Source organism: Papio anubis, chromosome 4 (genome assembly GCF_008728515.1).
Source record: "Papio anubis isolate 15944 chromosome 4, Panubis1.0, whole genome shotgun sequence".
Lineage (NCBI taxonomy): Eukaryota > Metazoa > Chordata > Mammalia > Primates > Cercopithecidae > Papio > Papio anubis.
In genome coordinates this window covers 19,012,641-19,033,247 of record NC_044979.1, presented here as the reverse complement: position 1 = coordinate 19,033,247, position 20,607 = coordinate 19,012,641, and the positions used below count along the sequence as shown (strand labels likewise).

At 48.0% G+C, this 20,607-nt stretch overlaps 1 protein-coding gene across 9 annotated transcripts in view; it reads right to left on the bottom strand.

The window, feature by feature from the left end:
- The window catches only part of HIPK2 (homeodomain interacting protein kinase 2), a 219,002-nt gene that overhangs the window by 62,370 nt on the left and 136,025 nt on the right, over positions 1-20,607 (bottom strand). For all 9 annotated transcript variants that reach the window (XM_031665119.1, XM_031665124.1, XM_031665121.1 and 6 more), the window contains exons 3-6: positions 8,809-8,932; positions 8,372-8,491; positions 6,169-6,255; positions 3,564-3,748 (exon numbers count right to left, since the gene is read on the bottom strand). In XM_031665119.1, the coding sequence (XP_031520979.1) occupies positions 3,564-3,748; positions 6,169-6,255; positions 8,372-8,491; positions 8,809-8,932 (516 nt within the window). The remainder of the gene's footprint in view (positions 1-3,563; positions 3,749-6,168; positions 6,256-8,371; positions 8,492-8,808; positions 8,933-20,607) is intronic.

Here is a 20,607-nt window from a genome sequence, read left to right as displayed (position 1 = left end):
CAACATGGTGAAACCCTGTCTCTATTAAAAATACAAAAATTAGTCGGGCGTGGTGGTGTGTGCCTCTCGTCCCAGCTACTCGGGAGGCTGAGGCAGGAGAATCGCTTGAACCTGTGAGGTGGAAGCTGCAGGGACTCAGTGAGCAGAGATCGTACTGCTGCACTCCAGCCTGTGCAACAGAGTGAGACTTGACCTCAAAAAAAAAAAAAAAAAAAAAAAAAAGAAACAGGACAAATCCCCTAACAAAAGTAGGGGAGGGATGGGTCCAGATTCCTTCTCTGTATGGGAGTTTAGCTGTTTCAAGCATCCTTTTACATTAAAGAGGCACTATCTGGTTCTTGCAATGCCATTTGACTTGCATCGCTGAGTAAGACACAAAACTGAAATGGACGCAGCACTATCTGTGGTGGTGCCGCCCACTCACTTCCTGTAGGCCAGGAAGGGGCGGGTCCAGCCCTGAGACCCAGCCCCCTCCGACTCTGGAAACAGCAGGGCCCGCCATGACACGCACAATTCTCACATCTCTAGGCTCTTCTCACAGGATTCCCTTCCCCTGCTGATCCTTACAGAATCTGTTGTTCTCGAGGACACCCCTTTTCCTTGCAGATGTAGGATGTGTTTATTTATTCTTTCACATCCCAAGTACTTCAGGGTTGAGAGGCTGAAGTGAGACCCTCCATTAGCTTCCCATCCACCAATGGCTTCCTTTTTTTTTTTTTTTTTTTTTGACGGAGTCTCGCTCTGTCTCCCAGGCTGGAGTGCAGTGGCACTATCTCAGCTCACTGCAACCTCCGCCTCCTGGGTTCAAGCGATTCTTGTGCTTCACCCTCCGAAGTAGTTGTAATTACAGGTGCTCCCCACCACGCCTGGCTAATTTTTGTATTTTTAGTAGAGACGGGGTTTTACCATGTTGTCCAGGCTGGTCTCAAGTTCCTGACCTCAGGTGATCCGCCCTCCTTGGCTTGCCAAAGTGCTGGGATTACAGGCGTGAGCCACTGCGCCCGGCCATGACTTCCTTTCCTCTCCCCTTCGTTCACTGAGGCCTTTGCCACTGGCTGGATCTTCCACTCCAAGCCATTCCCTGCCTCGCCAGGAAGGCTTCAGAAGTCACAGGTTCCTTGTCAAACACGCTAGCTTCCTGCTTACTTCTCATATCCAGTGACTCTTGTCCTCAACCCAGTACAGCAACTCATTCCCTGGACCGTCACACCTGAAATTGCTCCACCTCCAGAAACTGTTAAGTTCAAGCATCCTGTTTCCCAGCCACATTCTTCCTCCATCCGGCTCATTCCACTATGACTATGATAACCCTTCTCTGCATTGACTAGAACACTGCGTTTACTTGGATCCCCTCCCATCTTCACTTCCTTTCCCTTTGGGCAAAGCCTCCAATAGCCATCATTCTGGATTACAGTTACTGTCTGGCTAGCCTCATCAGCTTCCTTGTCAATCTGTCTTCTTCTCTTATCAGCCTGGCAAAACTTCCACCTGGATAAACCCAGATCAGGAGACTGATCTGTCTTCTCTATGCCTTCACCTGGGGAGATCAGTTACACTATAAACGATTCATGTCCAACCTCAGGGCTCAACAATTCCACCGTATTTCTCTGGTCTGTTTGCTCTGCCACCTTCTGCTCCAGCTACTTAAATGTTCTACCCTTCTTAAACCACCCTCCACCTTGTTCTCAACAGATAACCTCATTGCCTACTTCTGAGAAGCAGAAGCTGTCTGACAGGACTCCCTCAACTTTTCTCCACTAGACCAGCACATACGCTGCATCCACACGCCCCTCCATCCATCCATCCTTCCAGTGACACTAGCCCATCCCTGTGCTCTGAACCCTGTCTAAAAAACAATCCCCCTGACCCCTCCCCAGTCACCCCTCTATTTCTTCTTTTGCATAGCCTCACTTCATGAAAGGTTGCTATTTCTTCACCTCTCATTTGGTCTTTCAACCTGCTAAACTGGTTTCTGCTTTTACCACTCCACTGAATGGCTGCCACTGCGTTACTGACAACTTGCGAATTGTTAAACCCAATGGACATTTTTTTGCCAGACTCATTTCACTTGTGTGGCAGCAGACAGATCTTTGCTCAGCACAGATCTAACCAGCTATTCCCTTGCTTAAGAATCATTTAATGAGTTCCCATTGCTTTTTGGATCAAGATTAAAAACCTTAACATGTACGGCCTGCCCTGGCTGACTGGGTGCCTCACTGTCTCACCTACTGCCTTCTGGGATGGGTGCATGGTCCTGCCCATGGGGGAGTGTCCTGTCCACACAGGCAATGCCCTGCCTGCTCATGCCCATCCTCTTCCTTATCCTTCACAGGCCACTTCCTTGGAGTCTTCCTGGTCTGCCCCAAAATGATGCTCCCCTGTGGTATGCTCTCATCACACCTGATACTTGTCCTGGGAGCAGCCTGCTGATTTGGGCATCACTTCTTTTATACCATTGTCTCCTGTGGATTGCAAGCTCCAGTGGGCAGGGCCGTCTGCTCTGCTCACCACTGTACCCCAGCACACAGCACACTGAAGAAATGAACAAATCCAAACCCAAACTAGACTGGGTCCACTCTGGGATGGTTCTGGGAGCAACCTTTGGCCCTGAGACTGGTTTTGCTCTACAAAGACTACCATTTCGGGCACCTCTCTTCCTGCACAGATACCCAGAATCAGGTTCATCCAGCTCTGTGCTCTCCTCTTCCTTCCTTTTCAGTGTGAAGCCAACTGCAGGCCGGGGACCCAATCCAGCCACTGCCCACTTTCTTTCTTTCTTTTTTGAGAGGGAGTCTCGCTCTGTCACCCAGGCTGGAGTGCAGTGGAGCAATCTTGGCTCACTGCAAGCTCCGCCTCCCGGGTTCACACCATTCTCCTGCGTCAGCCTCCAGAGTAGCTGGGACTACAGGCGCCCGCCACCATGCCCAGCTAATTTTTTGTATTTTTAGTAGAGACAGGGTTTCACCATGTTAGCCAGGATGGTCTTAATCTCCTGACCTTGTGGTCCGCCTGCCTCAGCCTCCCAAAGTGCTGGGATTACAGGCATGAGCCACCGTGCCCGGCCTCTTTTTTTTTTTTTTTTTAAGACGAAGTCTTGCTCTGTCACCCAGGCTGATGTGCAATGGTGCAATCTCGGCTCACTGCAACCTCCACCTCCTGGGTTGAAGTGATTCTCCTGCCTCAGCCTCCCAAATAGCTGGGATTACAGGTGCGCCCCACCATACCCAGCTAATTTCTGTATCTTTAGTAGAGACAGGGTTTCACCATGTTGGCCAGGCCGGTCTCAAACTCCTGACCTCAGGTGATCCACCTGCCTTGGCCTCCCAAAGTGCTGGGATTACAGGCGTGAGCCACCATGCCCGGCCCTGCCCACTTTCATAAATGTTTTATTAGAATGCAGCCTCACTCATCTGTTTATGTATTGCCTCTGTGGCTGCTTTCAGCTACAGTGACAGCAGAGTAGCTGTTACCGAGACCTTATGGCCGCAAAACCTAAAATATGTAGTGTCTGGGCCTTTAAAGTTTGCTGATCCCTGGTATGAAGTATCAAACAGGACACCTACTGTGTGCTGTGGGGAAAATCCAGTAAGTGTGTCATGGTGACAAAGGGATGGTTCAGGGTTTCGATTGGAGTGATTCTCTTGTCAGCATCAATGGTCAGCATCTTCTTCAACAGGTCAATGAACTCTCGCCGGTCAGCCTTTTCCACCAACATGTCGCTCCCTTCCAAATCTGTTGTCATGTTCACCTGGACGCAAGTAAGGACAGGTTACCAAGGACAACCCCAGCGTGCCTCCCCTCTCCTGGCTCCCCTTATTTTTTGCCCTGCAGCTTCCTCCTGATCTCTCAAGCCCCCTTTCTCAGTTCCCAGGAACTCTGCCCCATGGGAGGCACCACCCACATGTTGTCATTGCCCACAGGATGTGGCTTTTCTCTCTGCAGGCAAGGCAGAGAGGGGCTGTGCCCCAGGAAGGGGAGAGGGCCGCTGCTGGGACCTGTAAATATAGCTGAATGACAGGATGTAAACTGCTCCTGCTTTCATCAGTTAAGTTGAAATGCAGCTTTCATCACTCCTCATTAAAAATAACCACAAGATGAAAAGAGTCCTGCAGACTGGCTGCATAACAATGGGAGTGTTAATACTATTGAACTGTACCCTTAACAAAGGCTAAGATGATAAATTTTATGCTGTGTGTGTGTTTGCCACAATTTTTAAAACAGAATCACAGCCAAGCAGTAGAAATAAGATGCAAAAAAGTCTATGTATGTATGTATTTAACCTTTAGAGGGAAGTGGAAGGGCCGAGTGTGCCCCTCCTCCACCTACAGCATATCATCCTTCTCATGGCTCCCCCAGTTACGGCCAGAATTATTTTAGTCCCTGTGTTCAGTGGAGTCACCTCTGGCCAAGACAGGCAGGATATCTGAACACAGGATTTTTCTTCCAAGGGTGAGTCTACACTACGATCGCCTTTAAAAGGCTTGTTTTGTGGTGATTTGTATATTTTCCAGGACATGGTGTGAAAACCAATTTCAGTTTTCTCAGACAATCTAAGTTACTAAACAACTGACAAGCACACTTTACTCAGAATCATGATTTCTGGTTATACTCATCTACAGTAAGAGGGGTGCTAAGTGCTTACTGGTGTATGGCTTTTTTAAAATTATTATTATACTTTGAGTTCCAGGGTACATGTGCACAACGTGCAGGTTTGTTACGTATGTATACACGTGCCATATTGGTGTGCTGCACCCATCAACTCGTCATTTACATTAGGTATATCTCCTAATGCTATCCCTCCACCCTCCCCCCTCCCCACAATAGGACCCGGTGTGTGATGTTCCCCTTCCTGTGTCCAAGTGATCTCATTGTTCAATTCCTACCTATGAGTGAGAACATGTGGTGTTTGGTTTTCTGTTCTTGCGATAGTTTGCTGAGAATGGTGTATGGCTTTGTTTCTCATTGCTTTAAAGAGAAAATTCACTTTGGATTGTCCTGGTTTCAGACTAGTTTTCACACTAAAAATAGCTGAAGTTCTAGAATTTTCTCTGGGGCACAAAGGTGAGAGCCTGTGGTCCCTGCCAGTGAGCTGAGACTGTGTAGCAGATTGAATTGTATCCCCCTAAAAGTATATTAAAGTCCCAGTCTCCAGTAGGTGTGAATGTGACCTTATTTGGAAATAGGGTCTTTGCAGAGGTAATCAAATTAAGATGAGGTCATACTCGATTATGGTGGGCCCAGTGACAAGGCAAGGGAGATGTGGACACAGAAGCACAGAGAAGACACAGGATAAAAGCCATGTGAAGAAGGAAGCAGAGATTAGAGGGATGCAGCTACAAGTCAAAGAATGCTGAGGATTGCCAGAGCTGCCAGAAGCTGGGAGACAGACATGGATGCTCTTCCCCAATGGCCTTTACAGTGAACATAGGCCTGCTGAAGCCCAACTTCCAATTTCTGGCCTCCAGAACTGTGGGGGAGTGAAAATCTGTTGTCTTAAGCCATCCAGTTCATGGTACCTTCTAACAGCTGCCCCAGGAAACATATACACTCAATCATGAGCATTAAATCCATGGGTACTAATGGGCTGGAATTCTTCTCACGATAACATCAGGAAGATTGGCCAATACTATATTACAAGTGGGAACCAATAAATTGGAATGATTTTTTTTTTTTTTGAGACAGAGTTTTGATCTTGTTGCCCAGGCTGGAGTGCAGTGGCGTGATCTCAGCTCACTGCCTCCTGGGTTCAAGTGATTCTTCTGCCTCATACTCCCAAGTAGCTGAGATTGCAGGCACTCACCACCATGCCCAGCTGATTTTTGTATTTTTAGTAGAGACGGGGTTTCGCCATGTTGGCCAGGCTGGTCTCGAACTCCTGACCTAAGGTCATCCACCCACTTCAGCCTCCCAAAGTGCTGGGATTACAGGCATGAGCCACCATGCCCGGCCAACTGGAATGATTTTTATGGAGCTGGTATGACGTTTTAAAAATGTTTTATACACCAAATGGTATTCTTACTAAGGTTGGCTGTAACTGTTTAAGGTCAAGGTCAACCACTGCAGTTGAATAATGTGGATTTCAACCCATTATCTTATATTACTATTGCAGAAGTCTTGCTGCCCTTGGTTTTAAAGGGCTCACATTTCATACTCACCCATGAAGCTTACCTGGGCCATATCATCTAAACAGTTGAAAATGTATTTTCTTGCTTCTTTTGACTTAATCCCTGTCTCTGCTTCATGGTCATCTGGTGTCTGCCAAGAGAGGCAAAAGCCAATTGGTAATGTGACTTAGCTCCTCACCACTGGGACTCAAGCCTGGAATTCCTGTGTCTCACCGAGGGTCTCTTTCCCACCTTTCAGAAGAGATTTTGATTCTTCAGTGGCCTGCACTGCAATTCCTTTCTCTCTTCATCCACACCAACCCATCCCTCCTCCTTCCCATGCACATGTGTCAGGGGCCGGCTGTCAGTCAGGTACGGAGCAGTCTTGCTCCATACCACAAGCTGATCAAGGTATGCTATATCCTTGATCAGCTTACAGCCTTCTCTGAGTCTAAGGAATAAGACAAGATTCCACTGTGGAAAAGCAAAGGGCTTTTCCATGCATTTTCCAATTTTATTTAATAAACCCTTATGCACATAGCTCTTGCTACGTGCCAGACATTGTTCTAAAGCACATTTATTCATTTAATAGTTTTGACAACCACATTAGGTAGCACACTTACTATCCCCATTTTCCAGATGGGGAAACAGGAACAGAGAACCCAAGGCACTTGCCGTGGTCACATGGCCAATAGGTGGCAGCTGGTCCCAGAGTCTGTGGTTGGGCTGCCCCTCTATTGGCGGCTGAGACACAGACATACATTCCCCAAATGGCTGGGGAAACTGCTATTTCCAATTATTATGGGTTTTTGGACTCTTCCATGAGGTAATCCAGAGGTAATTAATCCTTAAAATCTCACTCAAGGACAGCACACCTGGAGCGGCTTAAGTCCTGGGAACAGCTGGACATGTGGGACTGAGGCTCTTCAATAAAACCCAGCAGCGAACTCCAGCCTCACCCTCCTCCACTGGAGGACTCTTTTTACTGGACACTCACCCTCACAGTTGCTAAATGCCAGGCCTCCCATCATTAGCCTGAGTGCTTGCTCAGTTCCCAAATCTCTTTTCTCAGTCTTTTGTCACTAGTGGATATATATTATCTTTAAACCGTATTAGAATTTGGCTGCAGTTTCCATTTAAAAAAAAAACAAAACCCAAAACAACAACAAAACAAACATCCACCCACCCTGCTGCACAAAAAGAAATACCTAAAATGAAACATATTTAAGACTTTATTATTTTATTTTTACCAGGAACATACTTCGATTTTAATTGCTAGGCACAGATCAAAGTGAAAGCAAACTATGTTTCTGTTAAAGTGAAGCCCCTGCCCTGGAGTTTCAGGTTTATGGTCACTAGAGTGAACCAGACGCCTCCCTGGGCCTCAGGACGTTCCCATGGGTTCATCAGGCAGCCTCCTTTGTCTGGAATCCCTCTCCCTAACCCCCACCACCCCAGCCGCCACCCTGCACTTCTCTACTGGGCAAACCCGCTTCATTGTTCCTTGTCTTTTTTTTGAGACACAGTCTCACTCTGTCGCCCAGGCTGGAGTGCAGTGGCACAATCTCAGTTCACTGCAACCTCCGTCTCCCAGGTACAAGCGATTCACATGCCTTAGCCTCCCGAGTAGCTGGGATTACAGGCGCATGCCACCATGCCCAGCTAATTTTTATACTTTTAGTAGAGACGGGGTTTCACCATGCTGGCCAGGCTGGTCTCGAATTCATGACCTCAAGTGATCTGCCGGCCTCAGCCTCCCAAAGTGCTGGGATTACAGGTGTGAGCCACTGCACTCCCTCTTCATTCTTCAGTGCCCAGTTCAAATGCTCCTCCTTTCTCCTCTGCTGCAGGCAGAACTAAATGCTCCTTCCCCTTGGCACCCACACCCATTCTTGACCAGGAACAGGGCCCTTATTACAGAGGGGCGGGAGCTTGTGGCACATGGTCCCGTCTCCCGCTGGAACTGCCAGCTTTCAAGGGCAGAGTGGGGTTTGTTTCTCTCCCTAGCACAAATCAGACAGTCATCAAGGCTTATCGGATTAAATCCTGGGAGTTCAGCAATCATAATGTGGGACTCTCACAGGCGGTGATAGGCCAAGAGAAAGAGGGGCTTCTGAGCATTCAGATTCAGTCACACCGTGTATTAACAACAGCACCCCAACGCCCTCATTTTGCTGACTGAATCAAAAGCTCCCCACTAATGAGTCTACGGCCCTCTTCCCTAAGCGCCGGGCCACCGTGAGGAGTGGAGGGGATGCTCTTCCTACCTTCAGTCTCCACAAAGGATATGGTGAGTCCGTGTCACGGTTGAAAAACCTAGTTGTCTTTGTCCCTGCGCTTAATAAATATTCAGCAGGCAAACCCTGTGTTTGTGAAATATACCGAATCTGCAAGAAAAGATAAGAATGAGGTCAGGGCTTTTCCTGTCACTATACATATGGTACACTAATGGCTCTGCTGGCTTTGAGAAAAATGAAAATGACAATTTTTGTAGGGAAAGAAGTTAACAAAAAAGAGAAAAAAGAAAAAGGGAAAAGAGAAAGGAGTAAAGAAAAAATAGCAAGGTTAAGGGAAGCAAGGTTTGGGAGACAACATGACATTCCACAGTCCCGCCCCTTTGTCATGTAATCAATGCAGTGCTAATCCAGGCTATTTTCCAGATGAAGAATGAGGTGTTGTGAATATCTGTGTCATCTGGACCCACCTGATCATACTCTGAAGCTCCTGGATATAACGGCCAGCCCAGGAACAGTTCTGCAATCACACAGCCCAGGGACCACATGTCAATTGCCTCACAAAATGGTAAACCAAGGATGATCTCAGGGGCCCTGAAAATGAAGAATGGAAGAAACCATTAGCAAGTTGGAAATGCAGGCAGCTGTTTCTATATGAATACTATCTTTCAAACCTGGGGTGCCATTACTGAATCTTCCTCTGAAGGGCCCGTGGCTCTCAGGAGAGGCGCTGTGCTACAGTGATCCTTCCATTCTTTGGCTTGGTCCCCTCCATTCGTGGAGGACCCACTTAGAAGGTTGGCTGAGATGAAGGATAAGTCTGTCTTTAGAACACACCTACAGGGAACCACACCTACTGACTTCAGTACTTTCACATGCCAATCAGATGAGCTAACAACCATTTTAGAGATATTCTTAAGTTACCTTTTGTAGCTGAAAGTCTGGGAAACTAATCTTCAGAGAATGCCTGGTTTTTACAAAGCAATTCTGAAATGCAGGTCTTCTATTTTCTTCTGTCTCTCTAGAGATGGGAGCTCACTATGTTGCCTAGGCTGGAGTGCAGTGGCTATTCACAGGCATAATCATAGCTCCTATAGTCTTGAACTTCTGAACTCAAACAATCCTTCTGCCTCAGCCTCCTGAGTAGCTGGGTCTACAGGAATGCACAATCACACCCAACTCAAGGTATTCTATTTTCAGGAATATATAAAGCAAGCTGCCCCCCTCCCAAAATAATGGGATTAAATCCAATATCTGTTCATGCCAATTATCCTTTCTTAAGAATTTACATCACACTTTCTTTTTTTTTTTTGAGACGGAGTCTTGCTCTGTTGCCCAGGCTGGAGTGCAGTGGCCGGATCTCAGCTCACTGCAAGCTCCGTCTCCCGGGTTTATGCCATTCTCCTGCCTCAGCCTCCCGAGTAGCCAGGACTACAGGTGCCCGCCACCTCGCCCGGCTAGTTTTTTTTTGTACTTTTTAGTAGAGACGGGGTTTCACCATGTTAGCCAGGATGGTCTTGATCTCCTGACCTCGTAATCCGCCCGTCTCGGCCTCCCAAAGTGCTGGGATTACAGGCTTGAGCCACCGCACCCGGCCTACATCACACTTTTTTAAGGAAACATTGCTTTTTTTTTTTTTTATTAACTTCTAAAAAGCTAATCTTCTTAAAAGTTACCTAATATTACAATTATAGAACTCCATTCATCAATACAGAGTTTTGTATCAACCAGGATTCCAGCATAAACTCCATGAACAACCTGTTCCTGAATGTCCCTTCAAGGAAATCACCTAAACCCCAAGAGAACATTTCACAGGGAGTTGGTAATCAACACCAAAGAGACCACCCAGCTACATCTTCTTTTCTAAGAATTGGTCATGATTAGGTAGGGGTATGTTTTGGACAAAACCAGGCTCAAAGTTTGAGATATGAACACAGCTTATGTTTTTTTAAACATATGTCTCAAGGCCAGGCGCGGTGGCTCATGCCTGTAATCCCAGCACTTTGGGAGGCCGAGGCAGGTGGACTGCTTGAACCCAGGAGTTCAAGAGCAGCCTGGGCAACATGGTAAAACCCTGTCTCTACCAAAAACAAACAAACAAAAAAACCCAAATTAGCAGGGTGTGGTGGTGTGTGCCTATAGTCCCAGCTACCTGGGAGGCTGAGGTGGGAGGATTGCTTGGACCCGGGAGGCAGAGTTTGCAGTGAACTGAGATTGCACCACTGTACTCCAGCCTGGGCGACAGAGATAGACCTTGTCTTAAAAACAAAACAAAACAAAACAAAACAAAACAAAACAAAACAAAGTGGCTCAAGGCATTCTACTGATAATGAAATGCATTAGCCTGACTTTTGTCTTCTCTATAAATTTTCCACGTGACTAAGCGACGCTAGAAGAGGCTACTTTCCTACCCTTTCTGCAGCCTGGAGTGGGAGTGAAGGGAGCTGGGGAGCCCTTTCTCGGTTACCTTTCACCCACCTAGCATGAGAGTGGAGAGGAAGGGGGCAATCAGAAACACCCCCACTGGTCTTGGATCTTCTAGTTGAATTTTTCTCTACTGAAAAAGCATCTCCTCTTCCCCCTTCAAATTTATTCTCATTGATAATCTTTTTTCTTTATATAATAGTATTGAAAAGAACAAAACAAACAAAACCCAAAAATGTCTTATTACAAAGTTTCGATTTTTCACATGTAAAATGGAGTTTGGCCAGGGGTGGTGGCTCATGCCTGGAATCCTAGCACTTTGGGAGGGTGAGATGGGAGGATCACTTGAGTCCAAGAGTTTCAGACCAGCCTGGGCAACACAGTGAGACCCTGTTTCTAAAAAAAAAAAAAAAAAAAAAAATAGCTAGGTGCAGTGGCTCGGGCCTATAATCCCAGCCCTTTGGGAGGCCAAGGTGGGAGGATCATTTGAGGTCAGGAGTTCAAGACCAGCCTGGCCAATATGGTGAAACCCCATCTCTACTAAAAATACAAACATTAGCTGGGCGTGGTGGTGCACGCCTGTAATCCCAGCTATTCAGGAGGCTGAGGCATGAGAATCGCTTGAACCCAGGAGGCAGAGGCTGCAGTGAGCTGGGATGGCACCACTGCACTCCAGCCTGGGTAACAAAGTGAGAGTCTGTTGTAAAAAGAAAAAAAAAAAGTTAGCCAGGCATGGAGGTGTGCACCCGTGGTCCCAGCTACTCAGGAGACTGAAGTGGGAGGATCGCTTGAGCCTAGGAGTTTGCAGGTGCCATAAGCCATGATTTGCACCACTGCACTCCAGCCTGGTAACAGAGCAAGACCCTGTCTCAAAAAAAAGAGGAGTTTATTCCTTTCCTCAGAACTGGAGACTGGGTACTGGCTACTAGGTGCTTCTAGAGTGCCAGCCACAGTTGCTGGTCTGGGCAGCAGGAGGAGTGACCGCTGGGGGGTGGAGCGAGTTGCCTTGGTGCTATTTAATGAGCCTTCCGTTGTCCCCATCCCTTGCTGCTGGGCATCTTCAGCTGCCAGTGTTCTGCCTGGCACTTCACCTCGTCTTTGGCCTTTATCTCCTTTAGTCCCCACACTGGACCGTGCATGTAGCGTCAGGGGCCACTCTTACCCACAGGCACTGATGAGCTGGGGATGCCTGTGGTGGCACGACATGTCCCTGCAGCAACCTCATCTTCCATGTGGTCACGAGCCCGCCACCTGCCTAGGCCACCTGTGTCAGTGTTGGCCATTCACCAGGGCCCCCAGGTTCACTCACCATTGTGTGTAACTGATAAGATTACTGCCAGACTGCCTCTAGCAGTGCCTTTAGAGATCATTTCCGTTTATTTAAAAAATCACATCCCTTAGAAAAGAAGGGATTATCTGTGTGTGTGTTTTGTTTTGTTTTTTTTAATTGAGACAGAGTCTCTCTCCGTTGCCCAGGTTGGAGTGCAGTGGCATGATCTTGGTTCACTGCAACCTGTGCCTCCTGGGTTCAAGCGATTCTTGTGCCTCAGCCTTCCAGGTAGTGGGGATTCCAGGCGCCCACCACCAGGCCTGGCTAATTTTATTTTTAGTAGAGATGGGGTTTCACCATGTTGGCCAGGCTGGACTCAAACTCCTGATCTCAAGTGATCCACCTGCCTCAGCCTCCTAAAGTGCTGGGATTACAGGCAGGAGCCACTACACCAGGCCAGAAAAGAAGGGAATATCTGAAAAGAACACTGTCAAAAAAAGTATTATGGTGTCAGAACCTGTTTCTTTCTGCCCTCCCTGTTCTAGAGTCAGGGGTGGCCTCCTGCCTCCTCTCACATGGATCTAGGCCTCTTCGTGGGAGGAGAGTTTTGGCCTGGACTGCTTGCTCAAGGATCAAGCACATTCTCACCTCTGTCCCCCGATTCTTGTCACCTGATCCCTCGGCTGGCCCCTGCCCTCTTGCAGCCTGACGTTTGGATGCTTGACACTCCAGTCTGTAGGTTTGGATGTTTGACACTCAAGTCTTAGGAAGAGGCCAGTCTGGCCCCGGGGGACTTCTCTGAACTCGACTACATGCCTGCCCTTCCTATCAGGTTAGTTACATGGTTCTCATGGCCTGGAAGGCTGTTCCTAATCCATGGAAACCTTGTTTTCCAGTTTCTATTCCCCAGTGATGAACAAGGCAGACTGCAACAACTAAAACGGCCACACAAAGGCACTTTAGTGATGTTCTTTAGCAGGAAATACCAGACAGACTTTGACGACTGACATGACATGAACGGGGCCTGTGAAAATTGCTTGTAGTCCACCAAGAAAATGAAATGGCAGCCATTCAGGGTACCATGATACATGCTGCAGAATGCTCCTGCTGCGACCATAAAGAACAAATACCCAGACATCTGGCTAGGTGGCTGGGAGACAGTACTGTCCACGAAGGCCTCCAATGCTGGGAAAGCCACATCAAAGCACACAGGACAACTCAAGTCGAATACAAAATGTGTGTCACAGAAACACACAGACATAAAAATTGAGCCGACACAGTACACCACATGCTCTAGCGGCTCCCACGTTAGAAAACAAAGCAGAACACAAGAACAAAACAGAACACAAAAAACAAAACAAAAGCCCCAAACACAAACCTTTCCTAATCCCTTCGTCTCCCAGCAGCTGTTGCCCTAGTTCTCGGCTCCCCTTCAAGGCCCACACTCTGGAGAGTCATCTCCCCCTGCGGTTCCCACCTCTTCACCTCACAGCATTTGCTCAGCCTCCTCTAACTGGAGTTGGACACTCCGCATCACTGACGCGCTGCACTTGCTGAGATCAGCAGTGATCTCTATGCTGTCACATCCGTTGATCAACTTCTTAGCTTTGTGACTGGGAGCTGCATTTCTTTCATGCGGGTAATCATTCCTTCCTGCCCTGAAACACTTATTCTTGGTTTTCATGGCATCGCTTGCTCCCCATATCTGTCCCACCTCTCTGCTTGTGGCTTGCCCATTTCCTTTGTAGACTCGCCCTCTTCTACCCAACTGCTGTGTGTTGGCCAAGTCCTAAGCCCGCCTCTTCTCTCCTTCTACCCTTGCCCTAGATAATTGTTATGGGTTGAACTGTGTCCCCCCGAAAGTTATGTTGAACTCCTAATTCCTGGCACCTCAGCATGTGACTTTATTTAGGAATGGAGTTGTTGCAGATATAATTAGCTAAGATGAGGTCATACTGGAGTAGGTGGGCCCTAATCCAGTGTGACTCATCCATATAAGAGGGAAATCTGGACATAGAGACTGACACAGCAGCAAGATGGTCGTGTGAAAAGTGAAGAAGAGACTGGAGTGATGCGGCCACAAGCCAAGGAACACCTGGAACCACCTGAGGAGGGAAGAGACAAGGAAGGCTCTAACCCTGGAGCCTTCAGAGGGAGCATGGCCCTGCTGACACCTTGATTTTGGATGTCTTTTGTTTTAAGCCAGTATTTTGTGGTACCTATTTCAGCAGCCCTAGGAAACTGACTCAGTCATCTTACTCACTCCACAGGTTTAAATTCCATTGGTATTTCCAGGTTTGTCTCCATCTTGGAATTCTTCTGGCTCTAGATTTACATTCTGGAAGCCTGGTATTGCCTCTGGAATGTCTCATAGTCATCTCCAATTCCACAAGTCCAGAAGGGAACTCTTCTCTGATCCCCCTCTCTAAACATATTCCTTCCACTGTCCTCCTCATTTTATGAAATGGAATCACCACCCTCCAGCTGCTTAGGCAGAAATCCAGGAAAGATGTTTGATTTCTTCATCCCCACCATCTATCCACTAACATGGCCAGCTCCAAAGTCTCAAGTCAGCCCCTGATTCTCCATCCCCCCTGCCGCAGCAGTGGAGCTGGTCACCCCTGCATCACCTGGGGCTTCCACCACAGCCTTTCCACTTGTCTCTCCCTTCCTCCTGCCCACTTCCTCCATGGCAGCCACAGGGAACAGATGGCACTCCCCCTTGCTTAAGCCTTCAGGGGCTCCCCACTGGACTTGGAATGAAATCTAAACCCCTCCATGGCCATGGGGCCTCCACGACTGGGACCCTGCCCACCTCTCCACTGTCCCTGCCAACCACTCTCCTAGTTCAATATGTTGCAGGCCCGTCAGTTTCCTTTCTATTTCCAAGAGTATCCGGGGCTCCTTTGGAGCTAGAGTCTTCATGGGATGCTGTTGCTTCTGCCTTAAATGCTCTCCCTGCTGGCTGTCACATGGCTGCCTCCTTCTCATCCCTCAAATCTTAGCTCAACTGTCATGCTACAGACAGGCCTCCCTTGACACCAGTTAGTCTTCATATAGGGTGCCATAAATGCCACTTCACAGCACTTTCTTAACCTGCTCACTGTCTGTCTTCCCTGACCAAGTCTATGAGGGCAGCACAGGCATTCGGTAGCCACTCATCAAGCATCTGTTGATCAAATAAACCTTTACTAAATATAAAAAAGTGTTAAAATATGGATTAAGACAAAGCTCTAAGGCAGTGCAGACAAAAGAGAGTAGAAGGGCTGAATCGTTATGCAGCAATCAAGGCTGGGCATGAGGGGGCAGGATTTAGCCCAAGGAAGAGGAGAAGCTGAGGCCCAGAGAGCGGCACGAGCATCCCGGCTTACACTCACCTGTCCAGGACAGACAGCAAGAGTGCCGAGGACAACTACTTGTAGGTGGCCAACGAAAGAATTACAGCAAAAATGACAGGAGGAGCAGGAGGGGTGGAAGTGGCACCTGGGTCATGCAGGGTTAGGACTTGGGACCTCAGGGATTTAGTCCAAACCTCTTATTTTATGGCCATTGTCATTATGCCCCCTAGAGCCTCTATCTTAGCTCTTCTGTTGAAGCCTTTTTATCCCGCGCAGTCCCACTGCAACATGCTAAATCGCGTGCTCTTCCACCTGGGCCTCACCACAGCCACCTGCTGCTCTCTTGCCTTTGGTTTCAACCTTTTCCGATCCCCTCTAGATCCCTCTCCCATCCCTAAGGGTGCAGCCTTTTCTCTGTACTCATGAGACATATTTCGGATACAGCCTGCCCCCCTCCCTGCCCCCTTCTATTCTTCCTTATTCAAACAGACACTGCCCACTGTCTCTGTGCTGGCTCTACCAGGTGATAAGGATACAAAGATCAGTGACATACTCAGACCAGACTGGTCCAATAAATACTAACTGAGCACCCACTGGCCCCACAGAACCATCTTAAAGAAATTCCTCATCGCTATTTTGGGACATCAAAAATAAACATATATATGAAGTGTCAGACAAAATCTGCACCTAAGGAAGACGACTCATTCCTTTCCAACATTCCCAAAGCAAGCCACTAAACATTCTTGTTCTGGGGAAAGAGAGTAAATAATTGTCATTTTTGACACATAAATACGTTTGCATATCTGCCTCTACTATACCTCCTGGAGGGCAGGGTCTGCGTCTTACTTGTCCTTGATCCTCAGCTTGGCACACAGAAGCTGCTTCATAAACAGCTGCTCAACACCCAGCCCATAAACCCTCAGGTAAGGGAAGTAGTTCCCCATCTGGCCCCTGGGAATCTTTGGGGACTTCAGACCATTTTGCTGTGATCTGATCTTGCAGAGGCCTTGTCCCCCTCCTCTGCTAGTCTATAAGGCTCTGAGGTACTAGAAGTTCAAAGTCAAGTCTAAAATGTTTCTTTTTTTTTTTTGAGACAGAGTCTCGCTCTGTCACCCAGGCTGGAGTGCAGTGGCGCGATCTCGGCTCACTGCAAGCTCTGCCTCCCGGGTTCACGCCATTCTCCTGCCTCAGCCTCCCGAGTAGCTGGGACTACAGGTGCCCGCCACCATGCCCCGCTAATTTTTTTGTATTTTTTTTTTTTTTTAGTAGAGACGGGGTTTCACCGTGTTAGCCAGGATGGTCTCGATCTCCTGACCTCGTGATCCCCCTGCCTCGTCCTCCCAAAGTGCTGGGATTACAGGTGTGAGCCACCGTGCCAGGCCGTAAAATGTTTCTTTTCATCCAGCCACCTGAAGGATGTTGGATGATTGCTAAAGCATGCTTAGTCTTCAGGGAAGCTCATTCTTACTGATGGTCATTCTGAGCCAGAATCTGTTTCAAGCTGTCCTCACTCACTTATTAGAATATTCAACCACCATTTACTAAGTGTTTCCTCTGGGCCAGGTACTATGCTGGGTGCTAAAGATCAAAAAGTAAACCAGACCTCATGGCTCTTCCAGGAGTTCACTGTCTAACCAAGGTAGCAGCATAGTGACATCTGACATACAGTGTGTGAAGTGTGTACACAGTACACAAAGATGGGGGAAACTAGAGGAGAGTGAAAGCAGGATGGGCTTCCCAGGAGGAGTCTGAGCTGAGCCTTAGTAAGTGGCCAGGCAGGGGTGGCCACCACACACAGAGCAGCGCAAGTCCCCCGACCCCCATGTTGCTGCTCTATCTCCAGTGTCTAGCATGCAGCCTGGGCATGCAGGTGCTCCATACACATTTGTAGAAGGAATGAATCTACGCCAAGTGCACACCCCCAGCAGTTGCCAGTTTTCCCTGGAGCTGGCAATGCCACCTTGTCAGTACCTCCTATGTGAGAGGCAGACATCTTGGCCTTTCTGTTTCAGAGTTTACATGGTTTTTTGGGTTGATCATCACATTTCAGTTGCTTCCATGGGGGCTGTTTCTGTTCTTGGTTCGGGTTCAGGCAGGTAGGGCTGTTGGTTCCTGAATGCTGTGAGTGGGCATCTCCAGGTTCTGTTATAACTGATCTCTCATTTGCTGTTCCTCACCTTCCCTGCTACAGCTCCACCCCATGGAACCATCTTAAAGAATCGCCTCATTACTATTTTGGGACATCAAAAATACTTTAAACACACATGAAGTGTCAGACAAAATCTGCACCTAAGAAAGGGGGATAATTTCTTTCCAACGTTCTCATAGCAAGACGCTGAAAATTCTATCTTTCTATAGAAAGAGGAAAAACAACTGTCATTTTGGACACCATCAATATGGAAGTTTTGATAATTTAGCTCCATTCACTCTCTTGACTGCACACACTGAGAAGCATTCCCAGGTCACGTCCAGATCATGTGACCCTGCAGGGGAATGGCCTCCAGTGGAGGTGTAGAGGCTGCGGAAGTCAAGAGGTTGTGGCCCACACTTGGGATCCCAGTGTTCACGGGGTCGAATCCCAGCCCTGTCAGGTACTGGCTGTGTACCTACTTCTGGGTATGGGTATGAAGATTAGGTGAAACAGAGCATCATGGGGGCACCTTGCATAGGCCTGGCATAGAGTAGGCAGCCGAACAATACTAAACCACTTGTCTATAATACGTCTAAGTCCATGTGAAAACAATGAAATAAACAGATCATCCCTCTTCCTTATTATTATTTTTTCCTTTTTGAGATAGGGTCTCGCTCTGTTGTCCAGGCTGGAGTGCAGTGGCACGATCTTGGTTCACTGCAACTTCCTGGGCTCAAGCAGTCCTCCCTCCTCAGCCTCCTGAGTAGCTGGGACCACAGGCACACACTACCACACCCAGCTAATCTTTTTATTTTATGGTAGAGACAGGATTTCACCATGTTGCCCAGGCTGTTCTTGAGCTCTTGAGCTCAAGCAATCCTCCCGCCTCAGCCTCCCAAAGTGCTGGGATCATGGGTGTGAGCCACTGCACCCAGCTTCCTCATTTTTTAAAGCCACTTTCTTTCTGATATGGAATACTCTGTTGAAATATATTAAAGCGTATACACTAAACAACTGTTTCATTTATTTACATAAAAAGGTGAAAAGATTAATATAACCAACAATGAAGTACCTACCACCTAGCTTTAGAAATAAAACTCCCTGGCCGGGCTTGGTGGCTCACGCCTGTAATCCCAGCACTTTGGGAGGCCGAGGTGGGTGGATTGCCCGAGGTCAGGAGTTCAACACCAGCCTGGTCAACATGGCGAAATCCTGTCTCTACTAAAAATACAAAAATTAGCCGGGTGTGGTGGCACGCACCTGTAGTCCCAGCTACTTGGGAGGCTGAGGCAGAAGAATTGCTTGAACCCAGGAGGCGGAGGTTGCAGTGGGCTGAGATTGAGCCACTGTACTCCAGCCTGGGTGACAGGGCAAGACTCTGTCTCGAAAAAAAAAAAAAAATGGAATAAAACTCCCTATCCACAATCCTCTTGCTTCTTCCTTGTGTAGGGAAATACTGCTGTAACCTAGTGTTCCTTTTATTTCATCTCACATGAATGCTGGGTACATGCAGTGCACTAGGCAATGAAGACTGAAAAGACAGCCCTGCCCTTGGGCTGCTTGGTGTCCTAACAGTGTGCCAGGCTAGAGGTCAGAGTGATGCCCAGGGAACACAGCCCAGGGAATACGTTTGGGAGGGTAGTCCCGTGGGTCTGAGAGCCCCGGCGGGCAGAGTCAACCCGTATTACTGTGTTTGCTTATGGCATCAGTGGCAACAAGGGCTGTGACGCAGGATTCAGGGTACGGTCCCTCGCTCACCCCAAACACTTTGGGCAAGTCTGAGACCAGAGTCAGTGTCTTGCTCATTTACACAGTTCACTGATAAAATAAGGGCAGGGTTCTCTGCCACTCCGAACTTGGGCAATGAATTTGCAACACTAATCGCAGCGCACAGGCAGAGCTGTGCATTTCTGGAAAAATGTTACTCAATTTCTCTGAGTTTTTATTTCACCATCTATAAAATGTGATTATTAATCTTGCTTTTTCTCTTGTCTCTACGGCAGCTTATGAAGATAAATTATGGTTGGCAGAATTATAAAGCAGTTTGAACTCCTTGGAAGCAAGACACTCTATTAGTCCATGGTATTTTATAATCACTGATATTATAAGGTGTACTTGAATTGAACTGCAGTGAAAAAGTCTGTTCCCACAAATATATGTAGATTGAAAGTAACCTCAGTATGGCTGGGGCAGAAGCAATCAAAATGTAAAATTGTATTTCAGATGGGTTGTTAAATCTTACGTTTCCACTGCAAAAATAAGGAGACTTGTATCGCTGTCTTGAGCTCTGAGCCGCTGTTTGAGCTGGTGACTGCAAGTGGGAGGCGAGGGATTACAGTGAAGCAGTGCAGGACCCGAGAAACAGTGGCGGAAATCTGAAGAGCAGGGAGGGGGAGGAGGCTATTTTAGAGGAATTGGAGGCAGAGGTAAGAGAGAGCTGTACAGAAGACAGTCAGAAAGGCAAGGGCTGGAAAGCACCTTGGGGCAGCCGCATAGAGAAACATGCCCTGTGACCACAGGCAAGCCTGCCGGGGAAACAGAGGCAGCCTCCCCACAGGATGAATCCACACCATGCCTGGGGGGATCTGGAGGGTCCAAGTGGAGATGTAGATGGCCATCGAGGTGAGCTAATCCCAGGTCAACCTGTGATTTGATTCTGAAAAAGACACAGCTTCCTAGGCAAACAGGAGACCGGAGAGAAATAGCTTTGTCTTTGATTAGGGTGTTAGGTAGACAAGCAAAAGGAAAAAGGGACCCAGAGACGAAGCTCTAGAACCAAAACACAGGGGGAGGTTGACGAGGGGCCCACCCATTGTGCTGGCTTCCACAGAGCCATCCTTGGAATGGCCCAGCCAAACACCGTGGACCCCAAGATCTCTGTGCACTCTGCAGCAGGGTACTTTTGCCTGGTTAGAAGCTGAAGAAATTAGGGTGGAGAACGGCTGCAAGGGAACAAGGTTCTGACTCCAAAAGGAGAGCTGGGGGAACAGACATGCCACTCAAACTTCTGGGTGGTTGCAGTTTGATGAAACACACGTAGCACCACTGTTGCAGAGATGTTCTACCTAAGGGGATGCTGCTGATGTCCATAGAACTGTGTGCTAAG